The sequence below is a fragment of the Erpetoichthys calabaricus genome, chromosome 4 (genome assembly GCF_900747795.2).
Source record: "Erpetoichthys calabaricus chromosome 4, fErpCal1.3, whole genome shotgun sequence".
Taxonomy (NCBI): Eukaryota; Metazoa; Chordata; class Cladistia; order Polypteriformes; family Polypteridae; genus Erpetoichthys; species Erpetoichthys calabaricus.
The window spans coordinates 236424300-236447284 of record NC_041397.2 but is presented as its reverse complement, the minus strand read 5'-3'; the positions used below and the strand labels follow the sequence as shown (position 1 = coordinate 236447284).

The 22985-nt window shown below is 37.4% G+C and overlaps 1 protein-coding gene across 1 annotated transcript in view; it reads right to left on the bottom strand.

The window, feature by feature from the left end:
* Positions 1–22985, bottom strand: part of atp6v1ab (ATPase H+ transporting V1 subunit Ab) — a 55242-nt gene that overhangs the window by 26888 nt on the left and 5369 nt on the right. The window contains exons 2-6 of the mRNA XM_028800464.2: positions 12577–12671; positions 7585–7713; positions 6075–6289; positions 5849–5986; positions 1250–1401 (exon numbers count right to left, since the gene is read on the bottom strand). Of these exons, the coding sequence (XP_028656297.1) occupies positions 1250–1401; positions 5849–5986; positions 6075–6289; positions 7585–7713; positions 12577–12658 (716 nt within the window). The 5' untranslated portion in view covers positions 12659–12671. The remainder of the gene's footprint in view (positions 1–1249; positions 1402–5848; positions 5987–6074; positions 6290–7584; positions 7714–12576; positions 12672–22985) is intronic.

The window sequence follows — 22985 nt, the reverse complement described above, 5'->3', positions numbered from 1 at the left end:
ATGCCTTTGTAGATTTCGAACTGTGCTTTGGGTCATTGTCTTGTTGGAATATCCAACCCCTGCGCAACTTCAACTCTGTGATGGATGCTTGAACATTATCCTGAAGAATTTGTTGATATTGGGTTGACTTCATCTGATCCTCGACTTTAACATGGGCCCCAGTCCCTGAACTAGCCACACAGCCCCACAGCATGATGGAACCTCCACCAAATTTGACAGTAGGTAGCAGGTGTTTTTCTTGAAATGCGGTGTTCTTCTTCCGCCATGCAAAGTGCTTTTTGTTATGACCAAATATCTCTTTTCTTAACTTTTGTCTCCTCAGTCCAAGGCACTATGTTCTAAAATGAATCTGGCTTGTCTAAATGAGCATTTGCATACAACAAGAGACTCTATTTGTGGCGTGAGTGCAGAAAGGGTTTCTTTCTCATCACCTTGCCATACAGATGTTCTTTGTGCAAATTGCACTGAATTGTAGAACGATGTAGTACAGATACACCATCTGCAACAAGATGTTCTTGCAGGTCTTTGGAGGTGATCTGTGGGTTGTCTGTAACCATTCTTACAATCCTGTGCATATGCCGCTCTTATATTTTTCTTGGCCTGCCAGACCTGGGTTTAACAGCAACTGTACCTGCGGCCTTCCATTTCCTGATTACATTCCTTATAGTTGAAACTGACAGTTTAAACCTCTGAGATAGCTTTTTGTAGCCTTCCCCTAAACCATGATACTGAACAATCTTTGTTTTCAGATCTTTTGAGAGTTGCTTTGAGGATCCCATGCTGTCACTCTTCAGAGGAGAGTCAAAGGGAAGCACAACTTGCAATTCACCACCTTAAATACCTTTTCTCATGATTGGACACACCTGTCTATGAAGTTCAAGGCTTAACGAGCTAATCCAACCAATTTGGTGTTGCAAGTAATCAGTATTGAGCAGTTACATGCATTCAAATCAGCAAAATTACAAGGGGACCCACATTGTTGCACAGCCAGTTTTTCACATTTGATTTAATTTCATACAACTAAATACTGCTTCACTAAAAATCTTTGTTCGGAAAACAGACTTGGCAAGAGCAAATTCATAGAACACACTTTTTCACCAATAGAACAGATTCAAGTTTGTTAAAAACTACTAATTTAATGACTTGAGTTCACTTAAAGCTACACAATTGCAGCAGCTTTTAACAGCTTGCCCACATACTGTCACATGTTGTCATGCAAAATTTTAAAAACACACAAGAAACATCTTACGGGAAGAGTGCATCGAGTACTCTCTGTCCTGTCAGTAGGGGGTGATTTGCTGGAAGCTTCTCTGTGACAGGTCGTACTTGTCTAACAGGCCACACCTGAACCATTGTAAACTTTTCTTTGACACCTTCAAATTCCAACTCCAGCACTACATCCTGAAAATATTAGAGAAAAATATACAGTAATAACATGACTTAGGTGATTGGTCAATTGAGAGCATAAAAAGGCATATACTAAAATTTTCTTTGTCAATGTATACAGTAAAACACAAAGGTACCACTCAGATTGTTGGAGCATGTCCACACAAAAAAAAAAAAAAGTAATTAAATACTATTTTGGGGGAATATACTTACTTATTTATCAGATAGTGCTGTATTTACTAAAATTCCTGATCTTCTCATGGCAATGCTCAAAGTAACAAAGGATGGAATTCAACTATCTAGCAAAAAACACTTGATGTTCTACTGCATACTACATTGTTAGCATGCCAAATGATCTCGCTTAACTGGAAGAAAACAATATGTTATCTCTATAAAGTAAAATGTCCATTTGTTTGTTCCTAAGGTACAGCTTTTCTTTTCAAGCAACAGACTTGAAATTTGGCATACAGTAATCCCTCCTCCATCACGGGGGTTGCGCTCCAGAGCCACCTGCGAAATAAGAAAATCCACGAAGTAGAAACCATATGTTTATATGGTTATTTTTATATTGTCATGCTTGGGTCACAGATTTGCGCAGAAACACAGGAGGTTGTAGAGAGACAGGAACGTTATTCAAACACTGCAAACAAACATTTGTCTCTTTTTCAAAAGTTTAAACTGTGCTCCATGACAAGACAGAGATGACAGTTCTGTCTCACAATTAAAAAAATGCAAACATATCTTCCTCTTCAAAGGAAACAGAGAGGAAAGCAAACAAATCAATAGGGCTGTTTGGCTTTTAAGTATGCGAAGCACCGCCGGTACAAAGCTGTTGAAGGCGGCAGCTCACACCCCCTCCATCAGGAGCAGGGAGAGAGAGAGAGAGAGAGAGAGAGAGAGAAAGAGAGAGAGAGAGACAGAGAAAAACAAAGTAAAAAATCAATACGTGCCCTTTGAGCTTTTAAGTATGCGAAGCACCGTGCAGCATGTCGCTTCACGAAGCAGCTGCACACAGAAGGTAGCAACGTGAAGATAATCTTTCAGCATTTTTAGACGAGCGTCCGTATCGTCTAGGTGTGCGAACAGCCCCCCTGCTCACACCCCCTACGTCAGGATCAGAGAAAGTCAGTGCAAGAGAGAGAGAGAGAGAGAAAGTAAGTTGGGTAGCTTCTCAGCCATCTGCCAATAGCGTCCCTTGTATGAAATCAACTGGGCAAACCAATTGAGGAAGCATGTACCAGAAATTAAAAGACCCATTGTCCTCAGAAATCTGCGAACCAGCAAAAAATCCGCGATATATATTTAAATATGCTTACATATAAAATCTGCGATAGAGTGAAGCCGCGAAAGGCGAAGCGCGATATAGCGAGGGATCACTGTACTTCTCATTACAAGTCAGGTTTCTGACATATAACTTTTGGCTGTGCAAAGGAAGCAGAGGTGGCAGCTCAGGATTAGAGCAAGTGGCAAGAAAAGTGACTACAGTGTACTCTAGTGACAGAGAAACATCACTCCACAGTTATGATGGCTAATTGAGGGTTAGCACTCTTGCCTGTCAATCTACCCTTTATGTTTAACTTTTTCTTTATAAAGCATTGCCAATGGAGTTAGTTATTGCAATTTGTGATTCTTCGCACCAGAAGGAAAAGCCAATAACAACATACACAATTAAGCCTTTCACTGCTAATTATAGTAGTGTGTTAAATTCAACATGTTTAAAGGTAACAGAGTTTGGTTAATTACTGTTCTACCTTTCCATTTTCTTACCCTGCAAGCACTGGATAACTAAGCTAGTATTATCTAAAGTAAGAAGTTTTTTGTGTGTTATTTCGTTAGAATTTGGCAATATGTTATTAATGGTATTCTAAAGTAAGCCTGCTGGTCTTCAGCCTATGGTTCTCTTTAACTTCTGATGTTATAATTAATCATAGAAACTATAACATACTTTTTTGTATCAAATGGCTTGCTGCATTGGGTAAGGGTAGGGTTTTAAGTATTTATTGTGATTAAAGTATCTTACACACAGAGTGTGTTTACATGTGTTTTAACAACTCCCTTATTTATAGAAAGCCACTTTCAAAAATCCCATGTATACCCTTATTCTGATTAGTGAAGCCAGGTTAATACATGAAGATTTCTCTGCAAGTAACTCAGTTATGTGGTCATGTAAACCCTTAAGTATTTCGTAGTCTGCAAATATCAGGTTGCATTCAGTTAGCCTGCACATACATTTGCTTCGTACACGCATCCAGCAGCCACAGGTAGAAAACAGTGGAAGCGTACACAAAGATAAATTTCCTGACACAAATGCACGGGCGTTTGCATTATTCCTTCTCCTGTTTGAAATAATCTTTCTCAGTATTTCAGAAATTGCTAAATTTATGTTGATGAGCTCAAAGTACATTTCTAAACTAGCAGCACAATCTCGGCAGACACAGGCTCCATCATTATTTTCAGATTTATGGTGGCTGTTGATGCTGTTTAATATTTTTTTTAATAACATTTTTATTACATCAGAGCATTTTGCCAAAGGAGAGCTTCATAAGTGGACTTATGTATGTCATTTTGTTTTTTTGTTTTTTTTTTTTTTAAACAAACCGGGCTTCTGCCACAACGAGGTTACGCAAATAATCCTGGTTTTGTGATGGCATGCAACACACTCATTGCCTTTATGTGCAATTGGACTATTTTTCTCCATATTTAGTGGATATAAAAAGTGTGCACACCACTGCCAAAAGTGCAGATTTTGTGTAATAAAAAATGAAACCAAGATAAATCCTGTCAGAACTATAATTCCACCTTTATTGCAAAATTGCAATCTATACAAACCTGGTTGCATCAGAGTGCACACCCTCTAAATATTTATACTTATTTGAAGCACCTTTTGATTTTATTATAGCACTCAGTCTTTGTGGGTAAGGGTCTATCAGTTTGTCACATCTGGACTTGACAATTTTTGCTTACTTTTCTGTGAAAAAAATGTACAGATCTGTCAAATTACGAGGGGAACTCTTGTGCACAACTCTCTTCAGGCCACCTCACAGATTTTCAATTGGATTAAGGTCTGGGCTCTGGCTGGACCATTCTAGAACATTGATCATCCTTTGATAAAACTATTGTTTTGTCTGATTTTGATGTAGGCTTTGGGTTGTTGTCATACTGAAATGTGAAGTTCCTTTTCATCTTCAGCTTTCTAGCTGATACTTGAAGGTTTTGTGCCAAAATAGACTGATACTTGGAGCTAGTCATGATTCCATCCACCATGACTAAAGCCCTAGTTCCAGCTGAAGAAAAGCACTGCAAAGCAGGATGCTGCCTCCACCATGCTTCATTGTGGGTATGGTGCCATTTTGATGATGTGCTTTGTTATTTTTTTGTGCCAAACATACCTTTAGGAACTATGGCCAAATAGTTCAACCTTGGTCTCATCAGACCATAATACATTTTTTCCACATGGTTGTGGGAGACTGGGTATAGCTTTTTGCAAAGTTTAGTCTGGCATGGATGTTATTCTTTGTGAGAAAAGGCTTTCGTCTTGCTACCCTATCCCACAACTCAGACATTTGAAGAATACAACTAATTCTTGTCACATGTAGGGAACAACCAGCACTTGCCAAGAAATCCTGCAGCTCCTTTAATATTGCTGTCGGCCTCTTAGCGGCCTACCTGACTAGTTTTCTCCTTGTCTTCTCATCAGTCTTGGAGGGAACATCATGATCTTGATAAAGTCCCTGTTGAGCCATATTTTCTCCACTTGTTGTTGGCTGTCTTCACTGTGCTCCATGGGATGTTTAATGCTTTTGATATTTTTTGTATCCCTGTCCTGACTAATACTTTTCAATGATGAGATCCCATTCATGTTTAAAAAGCTCTTTGCAGACCACGGCTTTTGGAATATGTTGCAAGCAAGAGGATATCAGACAAACAGACAAACTTTATCTGAGCTCAATCAGAACCACTTTAATTGATGTCAGGTGTATACTAACTACTATTTGAGACCAGACATATTATGATTAGTTGATTGTGAATTATGAATCATATCCTTGATTATTAAAGGGTGTGCAACCAGGTTTTTGAATGATTTTTTTTTCATTTTTCACTAAACAGTTTCCTATTTGTTTTCACCTTCTTTGTATAAAACTGCAATTTTGCAATAAAAGTGGAATAAGCTCTTGACAGGATTTACCTTGGTTTAATTTTTTAATTACACAAAATCTGCACTTTTAGCAGGGGTGTATAGACTTTTTATATCCATTGTAGGTGTATAGTTGATTGTTTTGATATAACAAAAATAAAAAGTTATAAAGTAAATATGATGCAAGTTGGCTGTCAATAAACATTGGTCTTCAACAAAGACAGTAGATCACCCTCAACACAAGTAACTGGAAAAAAATATAATTTGCTTAGGTTTATAACAAAATGTGCTCAGTATACTTTAAAAAAGTTCCTGATCAATCCTCACCGAGACATCATAGTTTCCAACTGGAGCCACATAAGTCACAGTGCCACGGTTGCGAGGTGGAAGCATCAGTTTATGTCTGATGAGGGAATTCTCCAAAACCACACCGTAGATGTCCCCTCCAGTAATATGGCTACCAACCTAGGAAGAAGAAGATGGCAGGATAAAGAGAAATGTAAATTCAATTTACAACCTAATTGACTGTAAAATTGAACAAGCAGCAGCTTACCCGGAGGTTCTTGGAAGGTGAAAACTCCCACTTAATATCTCTGTTCAGGGCACCAATGTTAACTCCTCGAGGGATGTAAATGCTTTGGGTCAGGTCATTGATATCCTTTAAGGGACGCTGAATACCATCAAAAATAGATCCCATGATGCCAGGTCCTAACTCCACTGAAAGAGGCTTCCCTGTCCGGAGCACAGGGTCTCCAACTGAAACACCAGCTAGATGTCACTCAGGAAAACAATATGTATTCATAATATACATGACGAATTAGACATTTGTGAGAAACATACTATTATTCACAGAGGTTCAGCTTATATAAAAATCAGAACTTAATGACAGAACAGCCTGGTGATAAGACACAATGATACCTACGATACTATTCTGCTGAGCAAGAATATTATCCAGACTCTACAGCTGACCACTGGACAAGTGATGCAAGAGCTTCTGTGCAACTATTATCAACAATATGGTCTAGTGGTCACGCTTGGATAACCTACACTTTGGGATGACCACCAAACTTGACCAAACTGGCCCCAATCAATCTTATTCTGCTGTTGGCATGACTGTTCAACTCACAATCTAGGCATTTCTAATGGGCTGTAGTAATGGTACATGATTTCGAGCTTACCAAGAAACAGTATTTTAAAATTATTACCTTTATACCTAGACACTGCAGCATTTAACACTGCTACTAAATAGTTCTATACATGTACATCATGTACTTGATCTCAAAATAGCTAATGTATTACTGTGTTTGCTGTCAATAGTTCTGGAATTGAGACAGAATTACTTGTACCTTACTTAGTACTTCAAAAAGTACAGACATAATGGAGAAAGCATGGAAGACACTTTAAACGCTTACTAGGAAAAGTCCAAAGTGTCACGGTAAATTGCTGCCTTTTCCTCATAGCCGGAATATTACCACTATTACAATTATCATTTTAGCAAAGATTGCCTTGCTTCTAACTTCCGTTGCTGTCTCAATTCTGCCACTTGGTGGCTACATCAAAAAATATAGAGGAGCTCATGAGATTTCTTAAATAAATAAACTAACACATGATTTTATTTTGAATGATGCTTAATATAGTATTATTTCTAGACCTAAAAAGTAGTACTTTTAAAATTAATGGTTGAATTTAAAGGTATTTATGTTTCTCAATATGAAGGCTTGAATAGCAGATATTAAAAAAAATAAAATTTGCAGGGACATATTATTCAGCCGTTCTGCTCCCAAGCTCTGGAATTCATTAACTGCGGATCTCCGAAGTATCAAATCATATTCATCCTTCAAATGTAAACTTACAACACATCTGTTTAAAATGGCTTTTTCTTTTTCCTTCTGATTATAGTGGTTTTGTTTGGTTTTAATTTTTAGATTTTCTGATGTTTTAAGTTGTTTATAATTGTGTCTTTTATTTATTTATTTATTGTTTGTTCGGTGTCCTTGAGTTCTCTGAAAGGTGCCTTGTATAAATAAAATGTATTAATATTATTATTATTAATAAAAAGATACACGTTTCTTCATAGACTTGAATTGTTGCCATGTCTCCCTCCAAACGGATGATCTCTCCTACCAGTTCACTGTGGCCAACTCTCACCAGCTCGTACATGGCAGCACCAGCCATGTTGGAAGCGGTGACAACTGTAAGAAAAGAAAAAAAAACATGTTATAAAATTGTCTTGTAGTTATTAGTGATGAGTCAACCCAGCTGAATTCATCTCGAGTTCAGTAAAAATGTGAAAGTGTTTATGAATTTTATGAAACCCTGCAAATATTTGGAAGGAGAAGCTGAACTGGTTTTGAGTGGATTATGATGGTAAAGCAAAAATGTGATCCGAGCTGTGAGGCAGTAGTGCTAACTATTGTGGTACCATACCCTCCCTGAGATCAAATTATCCTCAGAGTTCACAATAATTTGAGCCCTCTCTCTATGCTTCTCCTGAGCTCCTATCACTAAGACTAACCCCCCTGAGCTTGTGATCCAAAGGACTAGCATTATATACTCAGAGGGCTATCCCTTTCACCATTCATTCTGCATAACAAGCAGTGAAGACACAACATGCAATAAATCTATGTACAACAGGAAACTATTTTCATAATATTCTCATTAATCAGCTAATGTATTCCCCTCAAATGACAATGTTGAGTTTTACTTTTTCTTTATAGATGCATGTGGGGTTCAAATCCAGCTGGAGTATCACACTGCATTTCCCAAAAGCATCATAACACTAAGAAATATTGTAAACTCCATCTTAAGATCGATTGATAATTTAAGAGTCATTCTCAAAGCCCATTGTAACTAAAGTAGCATGTTAAATCCTTTATATTGTGTGTTTCTCAAATGACTCATTAATCACTAAATGCTTTATAAATGGGCCTTCTCTTATGCCGACCATAGCCACAGACAGTGGTCTTCAAATAGAATATATTAAATTTGCATTATGACAGCTATCTGAACATTTAGAATACTAAGACTTATATTTGAGATTACATCATTATCATTATGAAATATATTAAGGCATTCATAGTGTTACATTTTGTTGAGTTAGGTTGAGTAATTTTTATTGTTAATAACTACAAATTTATAAGATGATGATATTTCTATGTGCTTTAAAAGTTTTGACCTCTAATGTGCTAAGGTTGTAGCAAGCTTTACTTTAACAGAGATGTTTAATGTGTTTTAAGGAGAAATAAGAAGTAAAAAAATGGAAGGAGTGGAAAAGGGGATTGATACATTTGGATATAGTACAGCCCACCCAGAACACCACATATTGCATCCTGTGTGTGTTTCAGACCACCACCTCACAAACCCAGTGGGCTGTAACTTATACCTATTCATACACCCAACCTCTTGCAGCCTCATTACACCTGCCATAAAGGTTCTCTGCATCAAACATGCAGATGATTTTTCAAACAGCAAAGGCTTCTTAAGGAAACTGTGGGAAAGTAGCCTGGAAGCACCTATGATGTCTTTATCTGAGTCAATTCAGCTAAGTGTCAAAAGAAACAACATGTTTGTTGATGGACTGCTACTGGGTGATAATGGGAATCATCCTCGTGAATACATGTTGAAATCTGTAACTTACCCACAGATGGTAGCCGTTGCAAAAATGGCTATGACAAATTTTGCCAATCTACACTAGTAATTTTTAACAATATATTTCAAAGCACATTACATAAAATGTACTATTTTTACTCAAAGGAATATTGGAAAATAGCTTGCTTATTGCTTTCTTTTTGTTCACAGCAAAAGTGCAGGTGAAATTATCTTACAAACCTTAAGCATTATAAGGTCCATTTAGTTATAGTTGCTTTCTCTTGTATTTATATTCAAGTGCTACTGGAAGACTTGTGTTGCATATGTCAAAACAAACACACTGAGGTTTCATAAATGTGTTCTGGTTAAAGGAAATGTGTATCATCACATTTAAAATTAAGTCAATTAGAATATTAAAAATGAATGGTCTCTGATGAAAAAATCCAATTCAATTTTTTCATTATCTTTAAACCTTATTTTTCTTATGTAAAGAAAGAACATTTCTTCATTTTACAGTGCAAACTACCTGCACTGTTTCATCCCATTCCTGAATAGACTGTATTCGGTGATAAGATTTTCATCACATGTGATGTTGTATACTGTTAAGATACTAAACTTGATTAAGGGGAAAAGCTGTAAGGAGAATAAAAGAGCCTGGCATACATATTATTGTTCTGAAAATTATAATGTCATTGAATTGAACCGAGTTAAAAGTCTATTTTTAAACAATGTAAATCTGAGAAGCATAAAAATCCAAATTACATAAAACATTCAAGACAGGGTAACTGTTACATTTAGACATGAAAAACTCTTGTTGGTCGAGGTCTGTGGATGAGAGATTGGCTGATGCACCTAACGATTTGAGTAAAAGTACATTTAAAAATTTAACCAATTTGAGTTTAAAAACCATTTAGGAAAATAAAAAATATTACCTAAGTATACTACCTAATACTACCGGCTCCTACACTTACCCATTCACCCCCCCCCCCAAATGCAAAGTGCTTTACAGAGAATGTAAAATTTCAACAAAGCCACCTTCTCAAACAGCAGATTGATTCTCTAAATCAAACTTGCACAACTAAATCAAATCAAATGCAACCTCTGACAGACTGCCAGTGTTTGTTCTTATTTAGCATAGTACAAGTGGTGTATCCTACTCTGACAGGATAATAGAATTAAACTTTTTTAGTTTTGCACAAAGACTTTATTAGAACTTAACCAATGTCTTCACAATTATAAAAGGCAGTGACAAACTAAATCCAGCAGTATTATTTCAGTTACAAAATGACTACTCTACTAGAGGTCCTCTGTGAAAATTTGTGCCAGGAAGCACTTTACACAGAGAATTGTTAGAATCTACAAGTAATTACCAGTTCTTAGCTATTAGGGCACCAAGGCATACATACACATAAATACCATTACATTAGTACATTAGTACCGAAAGAACGAGATCGCGAACACAAGCAGCTGAAATGAGTTTCCTCCGCAGGGTGTCTGGGCTCTCCCTTAAAGATAGGGTGAGAAGCTCAGTCATCCGGGAGGGGCTCAGAGTAGAGCCGCTGCTCCTCCTCATTGAGAGGAGTCAGATGAGGTGGCTCGGGCATCTGATCAGGATGCCTCCTGGATGGCTCCCTGGTTAAGTGTTCCGGGCATGTCCAAAAGGAAGAAGGCCCCAGGGAAGACCCAGGACATGCTGGAGGGACTGTGTCTCCAGGCTGGCCTGGGAACGCCTCGGGATTCTCCCAGAAGAGCTAGAAGAAGTGGCCGGGGAGAGGGAAGTCTTGGCATCTCTGCTCAAGCTGCTGCCCCCGCAACCCGACCTCGGATAAGCAGAAGAGGATGGATGGATGGATGGATGGACATTAGTACATTAAAAACAAGACAAATAAAACCTAGGGAAATATTAATAAACAAAGTTGATATTCTCTATATTAGTTCTACTATTGTGTTTAGCTTTCTTAGCACTATAAATAGTGTTTTCCAACCTGATTTTCTAGATTATTGAATGTTCGTTCCAGAGCAAATTTTCTCACTTCTACGACCCAATATTAGAAAGGAGGAGCACTGAGTGAAAAATGACATTAACTAATCCCCAATTTTTCATTATTTATTTAAGGCTCTGCAATACACAGTTGCCTATAAGGAAAAGTGATATCTCTTTAACTTGATAAATGGCTCTATTTGGTTGGAGTAGCAATTAAGTCTTTCCCAATGCATTGCCGAATTTTCTTTTTTTGCTCACTACTGACTTCAGTCTACTTCAGCTCAGTAACATCTGTGGGGTTTCCAGCATAAATTGCTCTTTATAGGCCTTAATACAAAATTTCACTGGACTTTTAGAAGGCCATTAAAAATGTCCAAATGCCTCAACTGCCCCTAATAAGCTGATTTGGAGTAAGAGTTTTAGATCACAGTCTTGCAGAATTACCCTTCTTTATTTCAGCCTGAAGCTCACATAGGGCTGGACATGCATTCTCCTATAAAAAAAATCTGAGCTTCTGCATAAAGACAAAGTTCTCCCTGGGAACTAATAAAGCTCTACCTAAGTACTAGGGAATGTTTTCCACTTGGATGCTCTGTTGTGGAAACCATGCTCAGTGGTTCTCTGATGGTAAAACCATCATGTTATTATAAATATTAACCATGGTGAGAGAGGATTGCAGATCACTAGATGATCAATTACAATTACTAATGACAAATTTTACAGCTTTTCTCTTGGAGAGATTTTGGAGAGGTCTACCTTGCACAAAGCATGTAAAAAGATGAACTAGGCCACTTCACATGCATGATTATTTAAACACTTTAAATGCACAAGTTACTTTAGTGTTGGTACCCCTCACCCTCCTCTAGTCCTCTGCTCCAATATGTACCTTTCTGGTTCTTGACAGAATGATCAGTGCCTATCTACAGATCTTGAAATTCATCTTTGAAATTGGGAGGGAAATTCCCACCCTTAAATTTAACAAAAAGGGGTATTTCAGACTCTGTTGGGTGGCTGAGTGTGAAATTTTATTTGGGGAGGTCAAAATTCCAGTTTAAAAAGCACACTGATATTAATATTTCAATCATTTTTTAAATGCCACAACATCTTATTTGTTATGTGTACAGTAGTTTATACAATTTTGAGTAGATAAATTATTTGAAAGACTGTCTGATTAGTTTGTCATTTCAGCTAGGGGGAGGGAAGAGACGGGCCATACACGCTGTTAATTTGTAATCTACATGCTGAAACTCTGAACAATTTTCATCTTCAAAACAGATAAATGTTTAAACAGATTATATTGACATCCCTAGAATATACTGTATAATACAGCATAACAGTGATACTGCTAACATATGTCCAAAAGTGATGCAATCATTAATATTGGGATATCGTTTTTTCTTATTTGCATCAAGCTTAATTTGCAATAATTTAAGGCATCTGAAATAAACATTTCAGATGGAGCTTAGCAGATACAAAAACTCACCAGGTCCAGAGACTCCATGGACATATCCAAAAGCAGTTTCCCGCTCTTCATCACGTATTTTGGGAAGCTTTGAGAACTCCATCTTTAAGTGTCACCTGCAAAAGAATTGTATGGTTTGTATTTCAATGAAATAATCACTTCACAGACTGGCAATACTTTACCACCATAATCTGTTTTCAATGTTAACAGTATAATGTAGGATAATTCATTATACCTGAAATGAAACATTACAACAAGAGGTGTGCATAGGTAGTTAAATACATAGGTAAGCACTTTGTGGTGCCAGTATTCAAATACCATAATCATTATTTGGGTATTCTATAAGCTTATTGCAACTAGGGATGTCACGATACCAGAATTTTCGTATTTGATACCAATACCCATGAAGATTTATGAAACTTGATACCTTAGTGCAAAGGGCAAAAACAGAAATACCCCTCAATAACATTTTATTAAAGGACCTCCATTTATTGAAGAGAACAGCATTGTGTTTTTTTCTGTAATACATAAATGCTAACAGTAACAACAGCTTTAAAATACTTTACTGTTAAATTAGTGAATTCAAAGATAATTGCAGGTATTTCCAATGAAGCCAAGTCTTTAAAACTGTTTTTGTAACTTCTTTTTAAAGTCTGGTTTGTCAATGAACCAATCAGTTAGGTTTTTAATATTTGCATGGTGTTTTAATTTGCCAAATCTGTCCATTTTCTTCTCTAACATTTGTCCCAACTTTAAAGCTTACTGTGTAAAATAAAACTTGTCACTTTTAATTACTTCTTTATTTCAGGACTCCTTTTATGCAGCATTTGTTCTGTTGTTTTCAAAGCTTCTTGTGGGAGTGACCAGATTTCATTATTTCATATGTCCGCGTACAAATCCAGAATTGGGAAAATTACTTGGGATGTCATTACCGGTACTCAATAAATTTGTAACTGTGAAATAGCATTACATTCTTCAACGTACCATTCAAATATATAACGTGTGCTTTCACTTGTGATTTATAATAATTAATGGTAGTTGGCTTTCAAAACTGCGGTGAGCTGGTGCCCTGCCTGGGGTTTGTTTCCTGCCTTGTGTCCTGTGTTGGCTGGGATTGGTTCCGGCAGAACCCCGTGACCCTGTAGTTAGGATATAGCGGATTGGATAATGGATGGATGGATGGCTTTCAAAAGCCAAACAAATGATATAAAGTTAGGGTTTGCAGATTTGTATTTGGTTTTATTTGTTCTGCTGTGTATTTCGGTGATTACATGTCTTTGTTAATGGATCATATTAATAAGAAGGTTGTGACATGTCCTTCAAAGCACTGAAGCAAAAAATCAATTTTATTTTAATGTTAATGCATGAAGCAGATCATGTTACTGTCGGTGCAGACAAGCCAAACGATCAATTTGATTGAATCTTGTGTCAATGATTTGTTAAGACTGGAAGTTCTCCCACAACCCATAGTCCAGTATGCATAATGTGAGTCTCACCCCAGCGTGATCCTGAATGGACAGATGCTTGGACTCATGAATATCTGTAAAAATGCCCATTACAATCAGAGAATGAATGTGAAGCCCTATCAGGGCTATGTAGGAGACTATTTAAAAGTGACTAATCTCATTAACATTTCAACTACTCTTACAAGTGCATGACAATACAAGTTAAACAATTATACCTCATTTGATCAGTGATGTTATTTTTTTCTCAAAGCACACAAATATCTGTTCCTGAAGTAATTTCATAATGATATAAAACTGGCAATAATTCAATCCTGTGTTTTGTTTTCTTTTAATAATGTTAGATTGGTGCAATTGCAAGCTGAAATTTGTATGTGCAAACACAAAAGCATTTCCAGACATGACCTCTGCTGTTTCTCTTTTCGACATATGTTTGTCATTACGACAAGGAGAAATTTTTATATGTTGCTTTTACTCAGTTTTTCTCATGTATTCTGTCTTCTGGGGTACTTGCAGTCATGCATGAGTGCAGTACCAGCTTTCTTGGTAGTCCCAATACTGGGAAAAAAAAAGCCGGTACTGCTACATTTTTGAAAGTTTAATACTGAATTAGTACTGAATTATAGCTTTTCAATAGTTTAGTGCAGAATTAATGCCGAAATATCATTTTTAATGACATCCCTAACTGCCACACAAAGAGGAAAAAAAATAGAAAAGTCAGGTCTGTCAATATTTTTATACTGAAAGCATATATGTGCAAAATATGTAATGCCAAACTTTCAACAACAAGCCTGAAGCATTCTGTTAAACTCTCACTTCAACAACAGAAGACTTTGAGTAAACTTCAACAACTGCTTTGACTACCACAACTGGAAAATTAAATTTATTGCAACAATATAGCACTCATGTACAGGTGCTGGTCATATCAAATTAGAATATCATGACAAAGTTGATTTATTTCAGTAATTCCATTCAAAAAGTGAAACTTGTATATTAGATTCATTCATTACACACAGACTGATGTTTAATCAAATGTTTATTTCTTTTAATTTTGATGATTATAACTGACAACTAATGAAAGTCCCAAATTCAGTATCTTGGAAAATTAGAATATTGTGAAAAGGTTCAATATTGAAGACTCCTGGTGCCACACTCTAATCAGCTAATTAACTCAAAACACCTGCAAAAGCCTTTCTATGGTCTCTCAGTCTAGTTCTGTAGGCTACACAATCATGGGGAAGACTGCTGACTTGACAGTTGTCCAAAAGACGACCATTGACCCTTGCACAAGGAGGGCAAGACACAAAAGGTCATTGCTAAAGAGGCTGGCTGTTCACAGAGCTCTGTGTCCAAGCACATTAATAGAGAAGCGAAGGGAAGGACAAGATGTGGTAGAAAAAAAGTGTACAAGCAATAGGGATAACCGCACCCTGGAGAGGATTGTGAAACAAAACCCATTCAAAAATGTGGGGGAGATTCACAAAGAGTGGACTGCAGCAGGAGTCAGTGCTTCAAGAACCACCACGCACAGATGTATGCAAGACATGGGTTTCAGCTGTCGCATTCCTTGTGTCAAACCACTCTTGAAAAAGAGACAGCGTCAGAAGCGTCTCGCCTTTGGACTGCTGCTGAGTGGTCCAAAGTTATGTTCTCTGATGAAAGTAAATTTTGCATTTCCTTTGGAAATCAAGGTCCCAAAGTCTGGAGGAAGAGAGGAGAGGCACAGAATCCACGTTGCGTGAGGTCCAGATTTCATTTTCCAACAGGACCTGGCACCTGCACACAGTGCCAAAGCTACCAGTACCCGGTTTAAGGACCATGGTATCCCTGTTCTTGATTGGCCAGCAAACTTGCCTGACCTTAACCCCTTAGAAAATCTATGGGGTATTGTGAAGAAGAAGATGCAATACGCCAGACCCAACAATTCAGAAGAGCTGAAGGCCACTATCAGAGCAACATGGGCTCTCATAACACCTGAGTAGTGCCACAGACTGATCGACTCCATGCCACGCCGCATTGCTGCAGTAATCCAGGCCAAAGGAGCCCCAACTAAATATTGAGTGCTGTACATGCTCATACTTTTCATGTTCATACCTTTCAGTTGGCCAACATTTGATATTCTAATTTTCCGAGATACTGAATTTGGGACTTTCATTAGTTGTTAGTTATAATCATCAACATTAAAAGAAATAAACATTTGAAATACATCAGTCTGTGTGTAATGAATGAATCTAATATACAAGTTTCACTTTTTGAATGGAATTACTGAAATAAATCAACTTTGTCATGATATTCTAATTTTATGACCAGCACCTGTATAACGAGCATGCCGATTTAGCCCCAAATTTTCAGATAAAAAAAAAAATTATATATAATTTACACCATTAACTTTTCAAGACATTTTATGTTGATCTATGTGTGAAACCATTGCTTTGAGTGCTTTTCAGAAAACAGCCCAGCAGCTGCTCACCTCTCCGCACTGTCATTTCCAGTGCCACTGTAGCCAAAGGCAGCTAACACATGGTGACAGCGCACTGCACTCAGCAACAGATGTTTTATGTTGATTTAACTGAGAAACTATTGCTTTGTATGCTTTTCAGAAAACAGCCCAGCAGTCGCTTGATGCCCCCGCCCTGCTGCAGCCAAAGATAGCTAACATGCACCAACAGTGCACTGCATGCGGCAACAGACGTTTTATGTTGATTTATGTGAGAAACTATTACCTTAAAATTATGTACTGTGTATAATGCGCTCCCCAATTTTTAGCAAACTAGAATGAGTGAAAATTGCATGTATTATATGCGAGATTTTACTTTGGTTACAAAAATGTCGGCAGAGAACATGCTATCCTTCAACTTTGTGGAAGAAAATGTTTGTAAAACTAATGAGTTACGCTGAGCCAGAGAATGATGTCTCTTCCCAAAAACTCATTCAAACATATAAGGCCCATTGCTTGATTGTCACGGTTTAAATTTCAGCACAGGACTGTGAGAATTACACATTATTTACAGATGCCTGATAATCTATATAGCCAGAAATTCTACTAATCTTTCAAGACAAATAAATATCAGCATACATTGTACATTTCAGTAATTGTGTATATTAGTGAAGAGCATTTTTATTAACTTTGTGTTGTTCTATCCCCAGCCCAGCATGCAGAATAAAATAACCTTTTGTATGGTATTTATTCTGCAAGGAGAAGAGGTGCGGGGTTTGCATCGGATACCAACAAAGTCTCTTTACCCAACCCTCCCTCCATTTTTGCAGATATCTGTTTGTTAAACCTTATGGATATTCACTTATCAAAACAAGTCAGAATGCAAATCTCTAATTTCAAGGGACACCATGATAGGCAGGCACCCTGTCCAATGCTGGTTTATTCCTGACGCACAATTATGTCAGGCTGTGTTCCAGTTACACATGACCCAAAAAAACTGATTTCAAAATGAACAGATGGATCCATATAACAAGAGGCTGCGTGGTGGTGCAGTGGTTAGCATTGTTGATACACAGATCCAACAAACTTTGTGTTAATCCCGAATCAGTCAGTGTCTGTGTAAAATTTGTGCACTCTACCACAGGAGGTGCAACAGGCACAGACAACTGGAAAAAGACCCAAGAAAAATGGCAGAGATTACAACTCTTAGGCTAAGTCCACACTAACATGCATAAACCTGTAAATGCCTTTTCCATTTCAAAAGATTTCTGTTCAGAGTAGAATTTTCAGATTGACACTGGAACACCAAAAATGTTTTAGTCTTTCCTATTGAACATGCACTGTCTGTCAGCCAAGAGTGATGTTTCCTTACTAGTAAAACAAGACGTAAATCAAAATGCTGAAAGCATGAGGAAAAGATAACACTAAACCATATCCCTTATCAGGGCACACAATAAAAAATTGCTTTTACGGTTTAAAACAGTATAAGGTAGCCAAAACCACATAAAATATAAACAAGACAAAATATTTAACTATTTCAAGGTGCAGTATATGTCGGCTGATGCAAATAACACACTACTCGATCACTAGTGGGAGGATGACAGGTTTACAAGAACGTCATGTGGTTTTTTAATCAAGAAATCAGCAAAGAGGAGGAGGAAGAAGATGGAAGTTCAGCAACATACTGAGTGTCCTTAGGCAGATATTTGATTAATCAAACATCACCTCTTCGAGTGAACTGTGTGGCTAGTTGTTCTCATTTGAACATTTTTCATTATTATTACTTTATTTATAGAGTATTTTTCAAGTGATATGCACAACATGCTTTCTAACAACCGAACAAAAAACCATTACAATATTTCATATAAAACTAAAAAACCAAAAAGAGAATAAAATTAGCAAGCCATCATTAAAAACAGATAAATAAAGTTGGTGATATAAAGATCTCATATATATTTCTCTTCTGGTTCGTCCTGCTTCCACTTCAAAACCGGTCCCGCCCACACACAGCCGACACAGCATTTCTCGATTCCTACTCGTCCTCTTCCATGTCATGCACTATACTGGCCTGCTGAGTGTAATACATCCAACAAGTACTCGAGGTACTGCCACAATGGTAAAGTAGCTTTACCACCTTTGTGGGAGCCACCTGTGTCTTTACAACAGCTTCTTACACAGCAAACATCAGAAGCTAAAAATTATCGTGAATACATTCGAGAATACAACTCTTCTCTAGCGTTTGCTTCCATGGGTGCACAGAGAACTCAACCTCCTGGCCACGGACCATACTGTTTTAAAATACATGGGCAAATCTGAGATATCACCAAATCTCTCCACTATACGCTAACACTTCTACCTCTCCAGGATATGGTCAGTTGTATGTTTCTGACACAGCGCAAGCTACTGAAGTACGCTTACAAAATAAAGCAAACTCTGCATGCAGCAAAAATGTACTTCTCCAGCTAGATTCCATGCTCAGAACCATCAACTGCTTCGCTAAATCATACAAACACATGCATGAAATCACTCAGTCCAATCCAACAGCAACTGTATGAATGGTTTTCAAGGAAAACCCTAGGCAGGATTTACGACGATACAATGCCCCGACATGTCACACCGATGTTGCAGCGATTTTCGTCAGAGAACATGGCGAAACGCCTGCTGAAAGGGACATTTGCATCTATCCCATAGGCAACTCCTATAAACAGATTTCCACGCTCAATATGAATTGCGATCCTATGGTTTACCCACTTTTATTCCCTTACGGAGACATTGGCTGGCACAAAGATTTACAACATGTTCCTGATAAAAGAACCGCCAAGCGAATAAGGCTTACTCAATGCCAATTTTACGCGTACAGATTAGCAATGAGGAATACATTTAGTATTTTGCACTCCAGCGGCAAACTATTCCAACAGTACGTCTTAGATGCGTATGTTAAAACAGAGGGCGCGTGTCTCAAGTATCTCAGATTACATCAACAAGATCTGCGCGTGGAACTATTAGACGCACTGCAAGCAAACGCTGAAAATAACAACGTACGTGTAGGCAAAATGATCATATTACCGTCCACATTTCCAGGAAGTCCAAGATACATGCAACAAAACTATCAGGATGCCATGGCCATAGTACGTAAATTCGGAAAGCCGGATTTATTTATCACTTTCGCACGTAATCCTGCTTGGCCGGAAATTCTACATGCACACTGCGTTTTTCAAGAAGTATTTATTTCTTCTTGATTTCTGTATTCCTTTATCACCATTTTCCATTCCTATTCTTACACCGTCGTATCCTACGACGGGCGTCGTCTAGTATAAAAATAAACTAACAAGAAAGAAATGCTTGTCTAAAATATGTTTTTAATAGAGATTTATGTGTAGTTACAGAATTAGATGTTCTTATATCAAGGGGGAGGACATTCCAGAGTTCGGGGCCATAACAGAGAAGGCTCTGTCCCCTTTTGTTTTTAATCTACGTTTTTGTCAAAAAATCTGTCTTTCCCAAAACAAATTGCAGTTTTAAACAAAAGCAATATTTTGGACCTCACACCATGATGCCAGCCAGGAATTAAGAGTCAAAATTCTGCTAAAGATTTCAGAGCTTCTTCTAAAAGTCGGAACAAGGCCACACATAATTATTCTTGATTCAGGTGTGAAGTGTTAAACAGCTTTAGCCAGCATTGATATATCTTCTTTTTAGGATTTCAGAGTTCCGATAAAAAATGTTATTTACCCCAACATGGAGTACCACAGACCCGATGTTCCCAGATTTGCTGAGAAGGCTCAGTATTTGCCATGTAATACCAGAAACAGGCTTTTGGGAAACAGCTTCTATATACTTTGCCATGTCTTGGAGCAACTTTCACATTTTTTTATCATAAAGATCCCAATAAATAAGACGTCTGTTATTGTCATTGTTACTAACAGAACACAATATTAATGATGATGGCAAGAAGGAAACACAATCCACAGTCTGGATCAGGCATGCGCAACCTTTCCGCTATTGACGGCCGCACTACAGATTTTTTACTTTAATAACGGCCGCACTACAGACTTTTTACTTTAATAACGGCCGCCAGTAAGTCCAAGTAAACTTAATAATGTTTTATGATTTATGTAAAAATGTACAGATTACACATTAAAACAGAGTATGATATATCTGACAATATTCAATTTACTGGTCTACATATGTAAAAAAATGTCTACGAAACGTCATATAGGACAAAAAACCTTTACAGCAATTGTTTCAGGAAGTTTGGAAAACATCGCCATTAATGGCTTCCTTGCTCTTGCATGTTTGCAGACAGACTTGCAAAGTCAGGGGACTCGCTGGAGACCATTAGCCGTATTCCAGACTCTAGATTGCTGTCTACCAATCGGGTTCGGTACTTGTTTTTCAGATATTTCATTCTGGAAAACGCTGCTTCGCACAAATAAGTGCTTCCGAAAAGAACGAGAATGTTCCTGGCCAGTTCTCGTAGTTGTGGGTATTCTGCTGATTTCCACGATGAATATATAAAGGGCAACATTTTGGTCAACATACCGACCCGGCTAAGGAAGGTTCTGCGGTGTTTGAGATTCTACACTTGCAGGAGTCTAGAGACCCCAGAGTCCAAATCGGCTTTCGGCGTCACCATACCGACCCGGCCGACAAAGATTCCGCGGCGTTGAGACCCCTTACTCGCTGGAGTCCAGAGACCCTACACCTGCACGGCCGCCATTACGTACACTTTAATATACACGTCCACGGCCGCCAAAGTCCTTGCCCACGGCCGCATGCGGCCGTTCGGTCGCAGGTTGCGCACAGCTGGTCTGGATGAACATTTATAGCAACGGCAATATGAAAATATATGTACCTGATCTTGCAGCTTTGTTTATACAATTAAAACAGATACCACTGACTGAATACTTATAATTCAAAATCATCCCTGGTCTAAATATTAATATTTAAAGTTAGCATGGTACTACTCCACACACCATCACAAAGTGGGTACTACTGTAAAAATAACATCAAAATAAATCAGTATTCTACCATAACTTGAGAGCTTATTTTATAACCAACACATTAAGTACTCATGTGAATATGGAAGAAAATTACTCATTTAATAGTAGATAAAAAGCAACAAAAAAATCTAAAAAAAAAATTAGCATTATTGTACTTGCAATAAATTATATCCCTTACATATTACACACAATACAATTTAATATATACATATGTCTATCAAGCTAGTTTAAGCATCTAAAAATCACTTTGTCCAAATATGTCATTTAAGCATTTTTTGAAAACTATCAGGCCTTCCTTTGGTTAGAGGATTCCCACAACTTGTTCCCTATATTCCATTTGGTTGTCCTATATCAAATTTAAAGCCACTAATACAAATTAACAGTCCTAACACACATCCCCAAAGGACTCCATTGATGACCACACTCAGGTGGAGATTTACACTCTTAATGTGTACTCTTTGTCCACAGATGATCAACTGTCTATCCAGTTTAGTAAATGAAAGCCAATGATTAATGACTTCAAAATACTCTCAATACCTCAAAGTTGAATGAAACACATTTGAAATTTTGGCCGGTGTAGCAACATGTGCCAGTTTTCTCCCACATTTTAAGACATGCAAGCTTATAAATACACCTAAATAATGATGTAACAGGCTCTAGCTACTATAATCTTGTAAATGAATTGGGCTACTGTACTTCAAAAAAAAAAAAAAAAATCTATGGATCGATTTTAATTTAGCACTACTGTACTGTTAAAGTTCCATCACACCCAAGGGTTAACACATCTGACAGTAAATGAGAAGGGAAAATGAAAAATTCAAACCCAGCTTTCATGCTTTACATCATTTTCTGACACATGGATAAAAAATAGCATTTTATTTGTTCAAGTATGCATCCTAAATAAAAAGATATATTGAAAGAACTTTGGGCAGGTCTTAAGTGCTTAAGGCCTTGAACTTTACAACAAAGTGCTGCCAGTTCAATTCTACCTCCCAAGTTTAAAAAAAGGTAAGTAATTATGCAGCATCTTTTTTGTTGTAATTTACCTTGTATTAGGGCATCAGAAAAATGTAAAATGACAACCTGAGATATAGTTAAAACTTGAATATGATCATTGAGCCGTACAAGTTTGCCTTTCTGATGGTAGGACACTTGAAGTTTTGCCTCATGGTTGTGTGAGGGTGAAATCAAGTGCCATTAGTAATAATTTTAACTCTTAAAAATGTAACTGCAGCTGCATTTAATAAGAAATGAAAGCTGAAAGCAGAGCTATATTTGGTCACTAACAATTAATTACAATGCAAATTCCTAACTGAGGCTCTATAGATTTAGGCAAACAGAAGTTGAAAGAACAGAATTCGGCTGAGGTAATAACTTGAAGCACTACAAGATACTGCACTCTTGCAGTGGTTGCTGCTCCCACACTTTCCACACTCTAAAATACTTTAGCCTCTGATAAAGTACTCCATTTTAACATTACTATTACTTGTTTGCATTTGCAAAGGAAAAAACTGTCAATAATTGAGA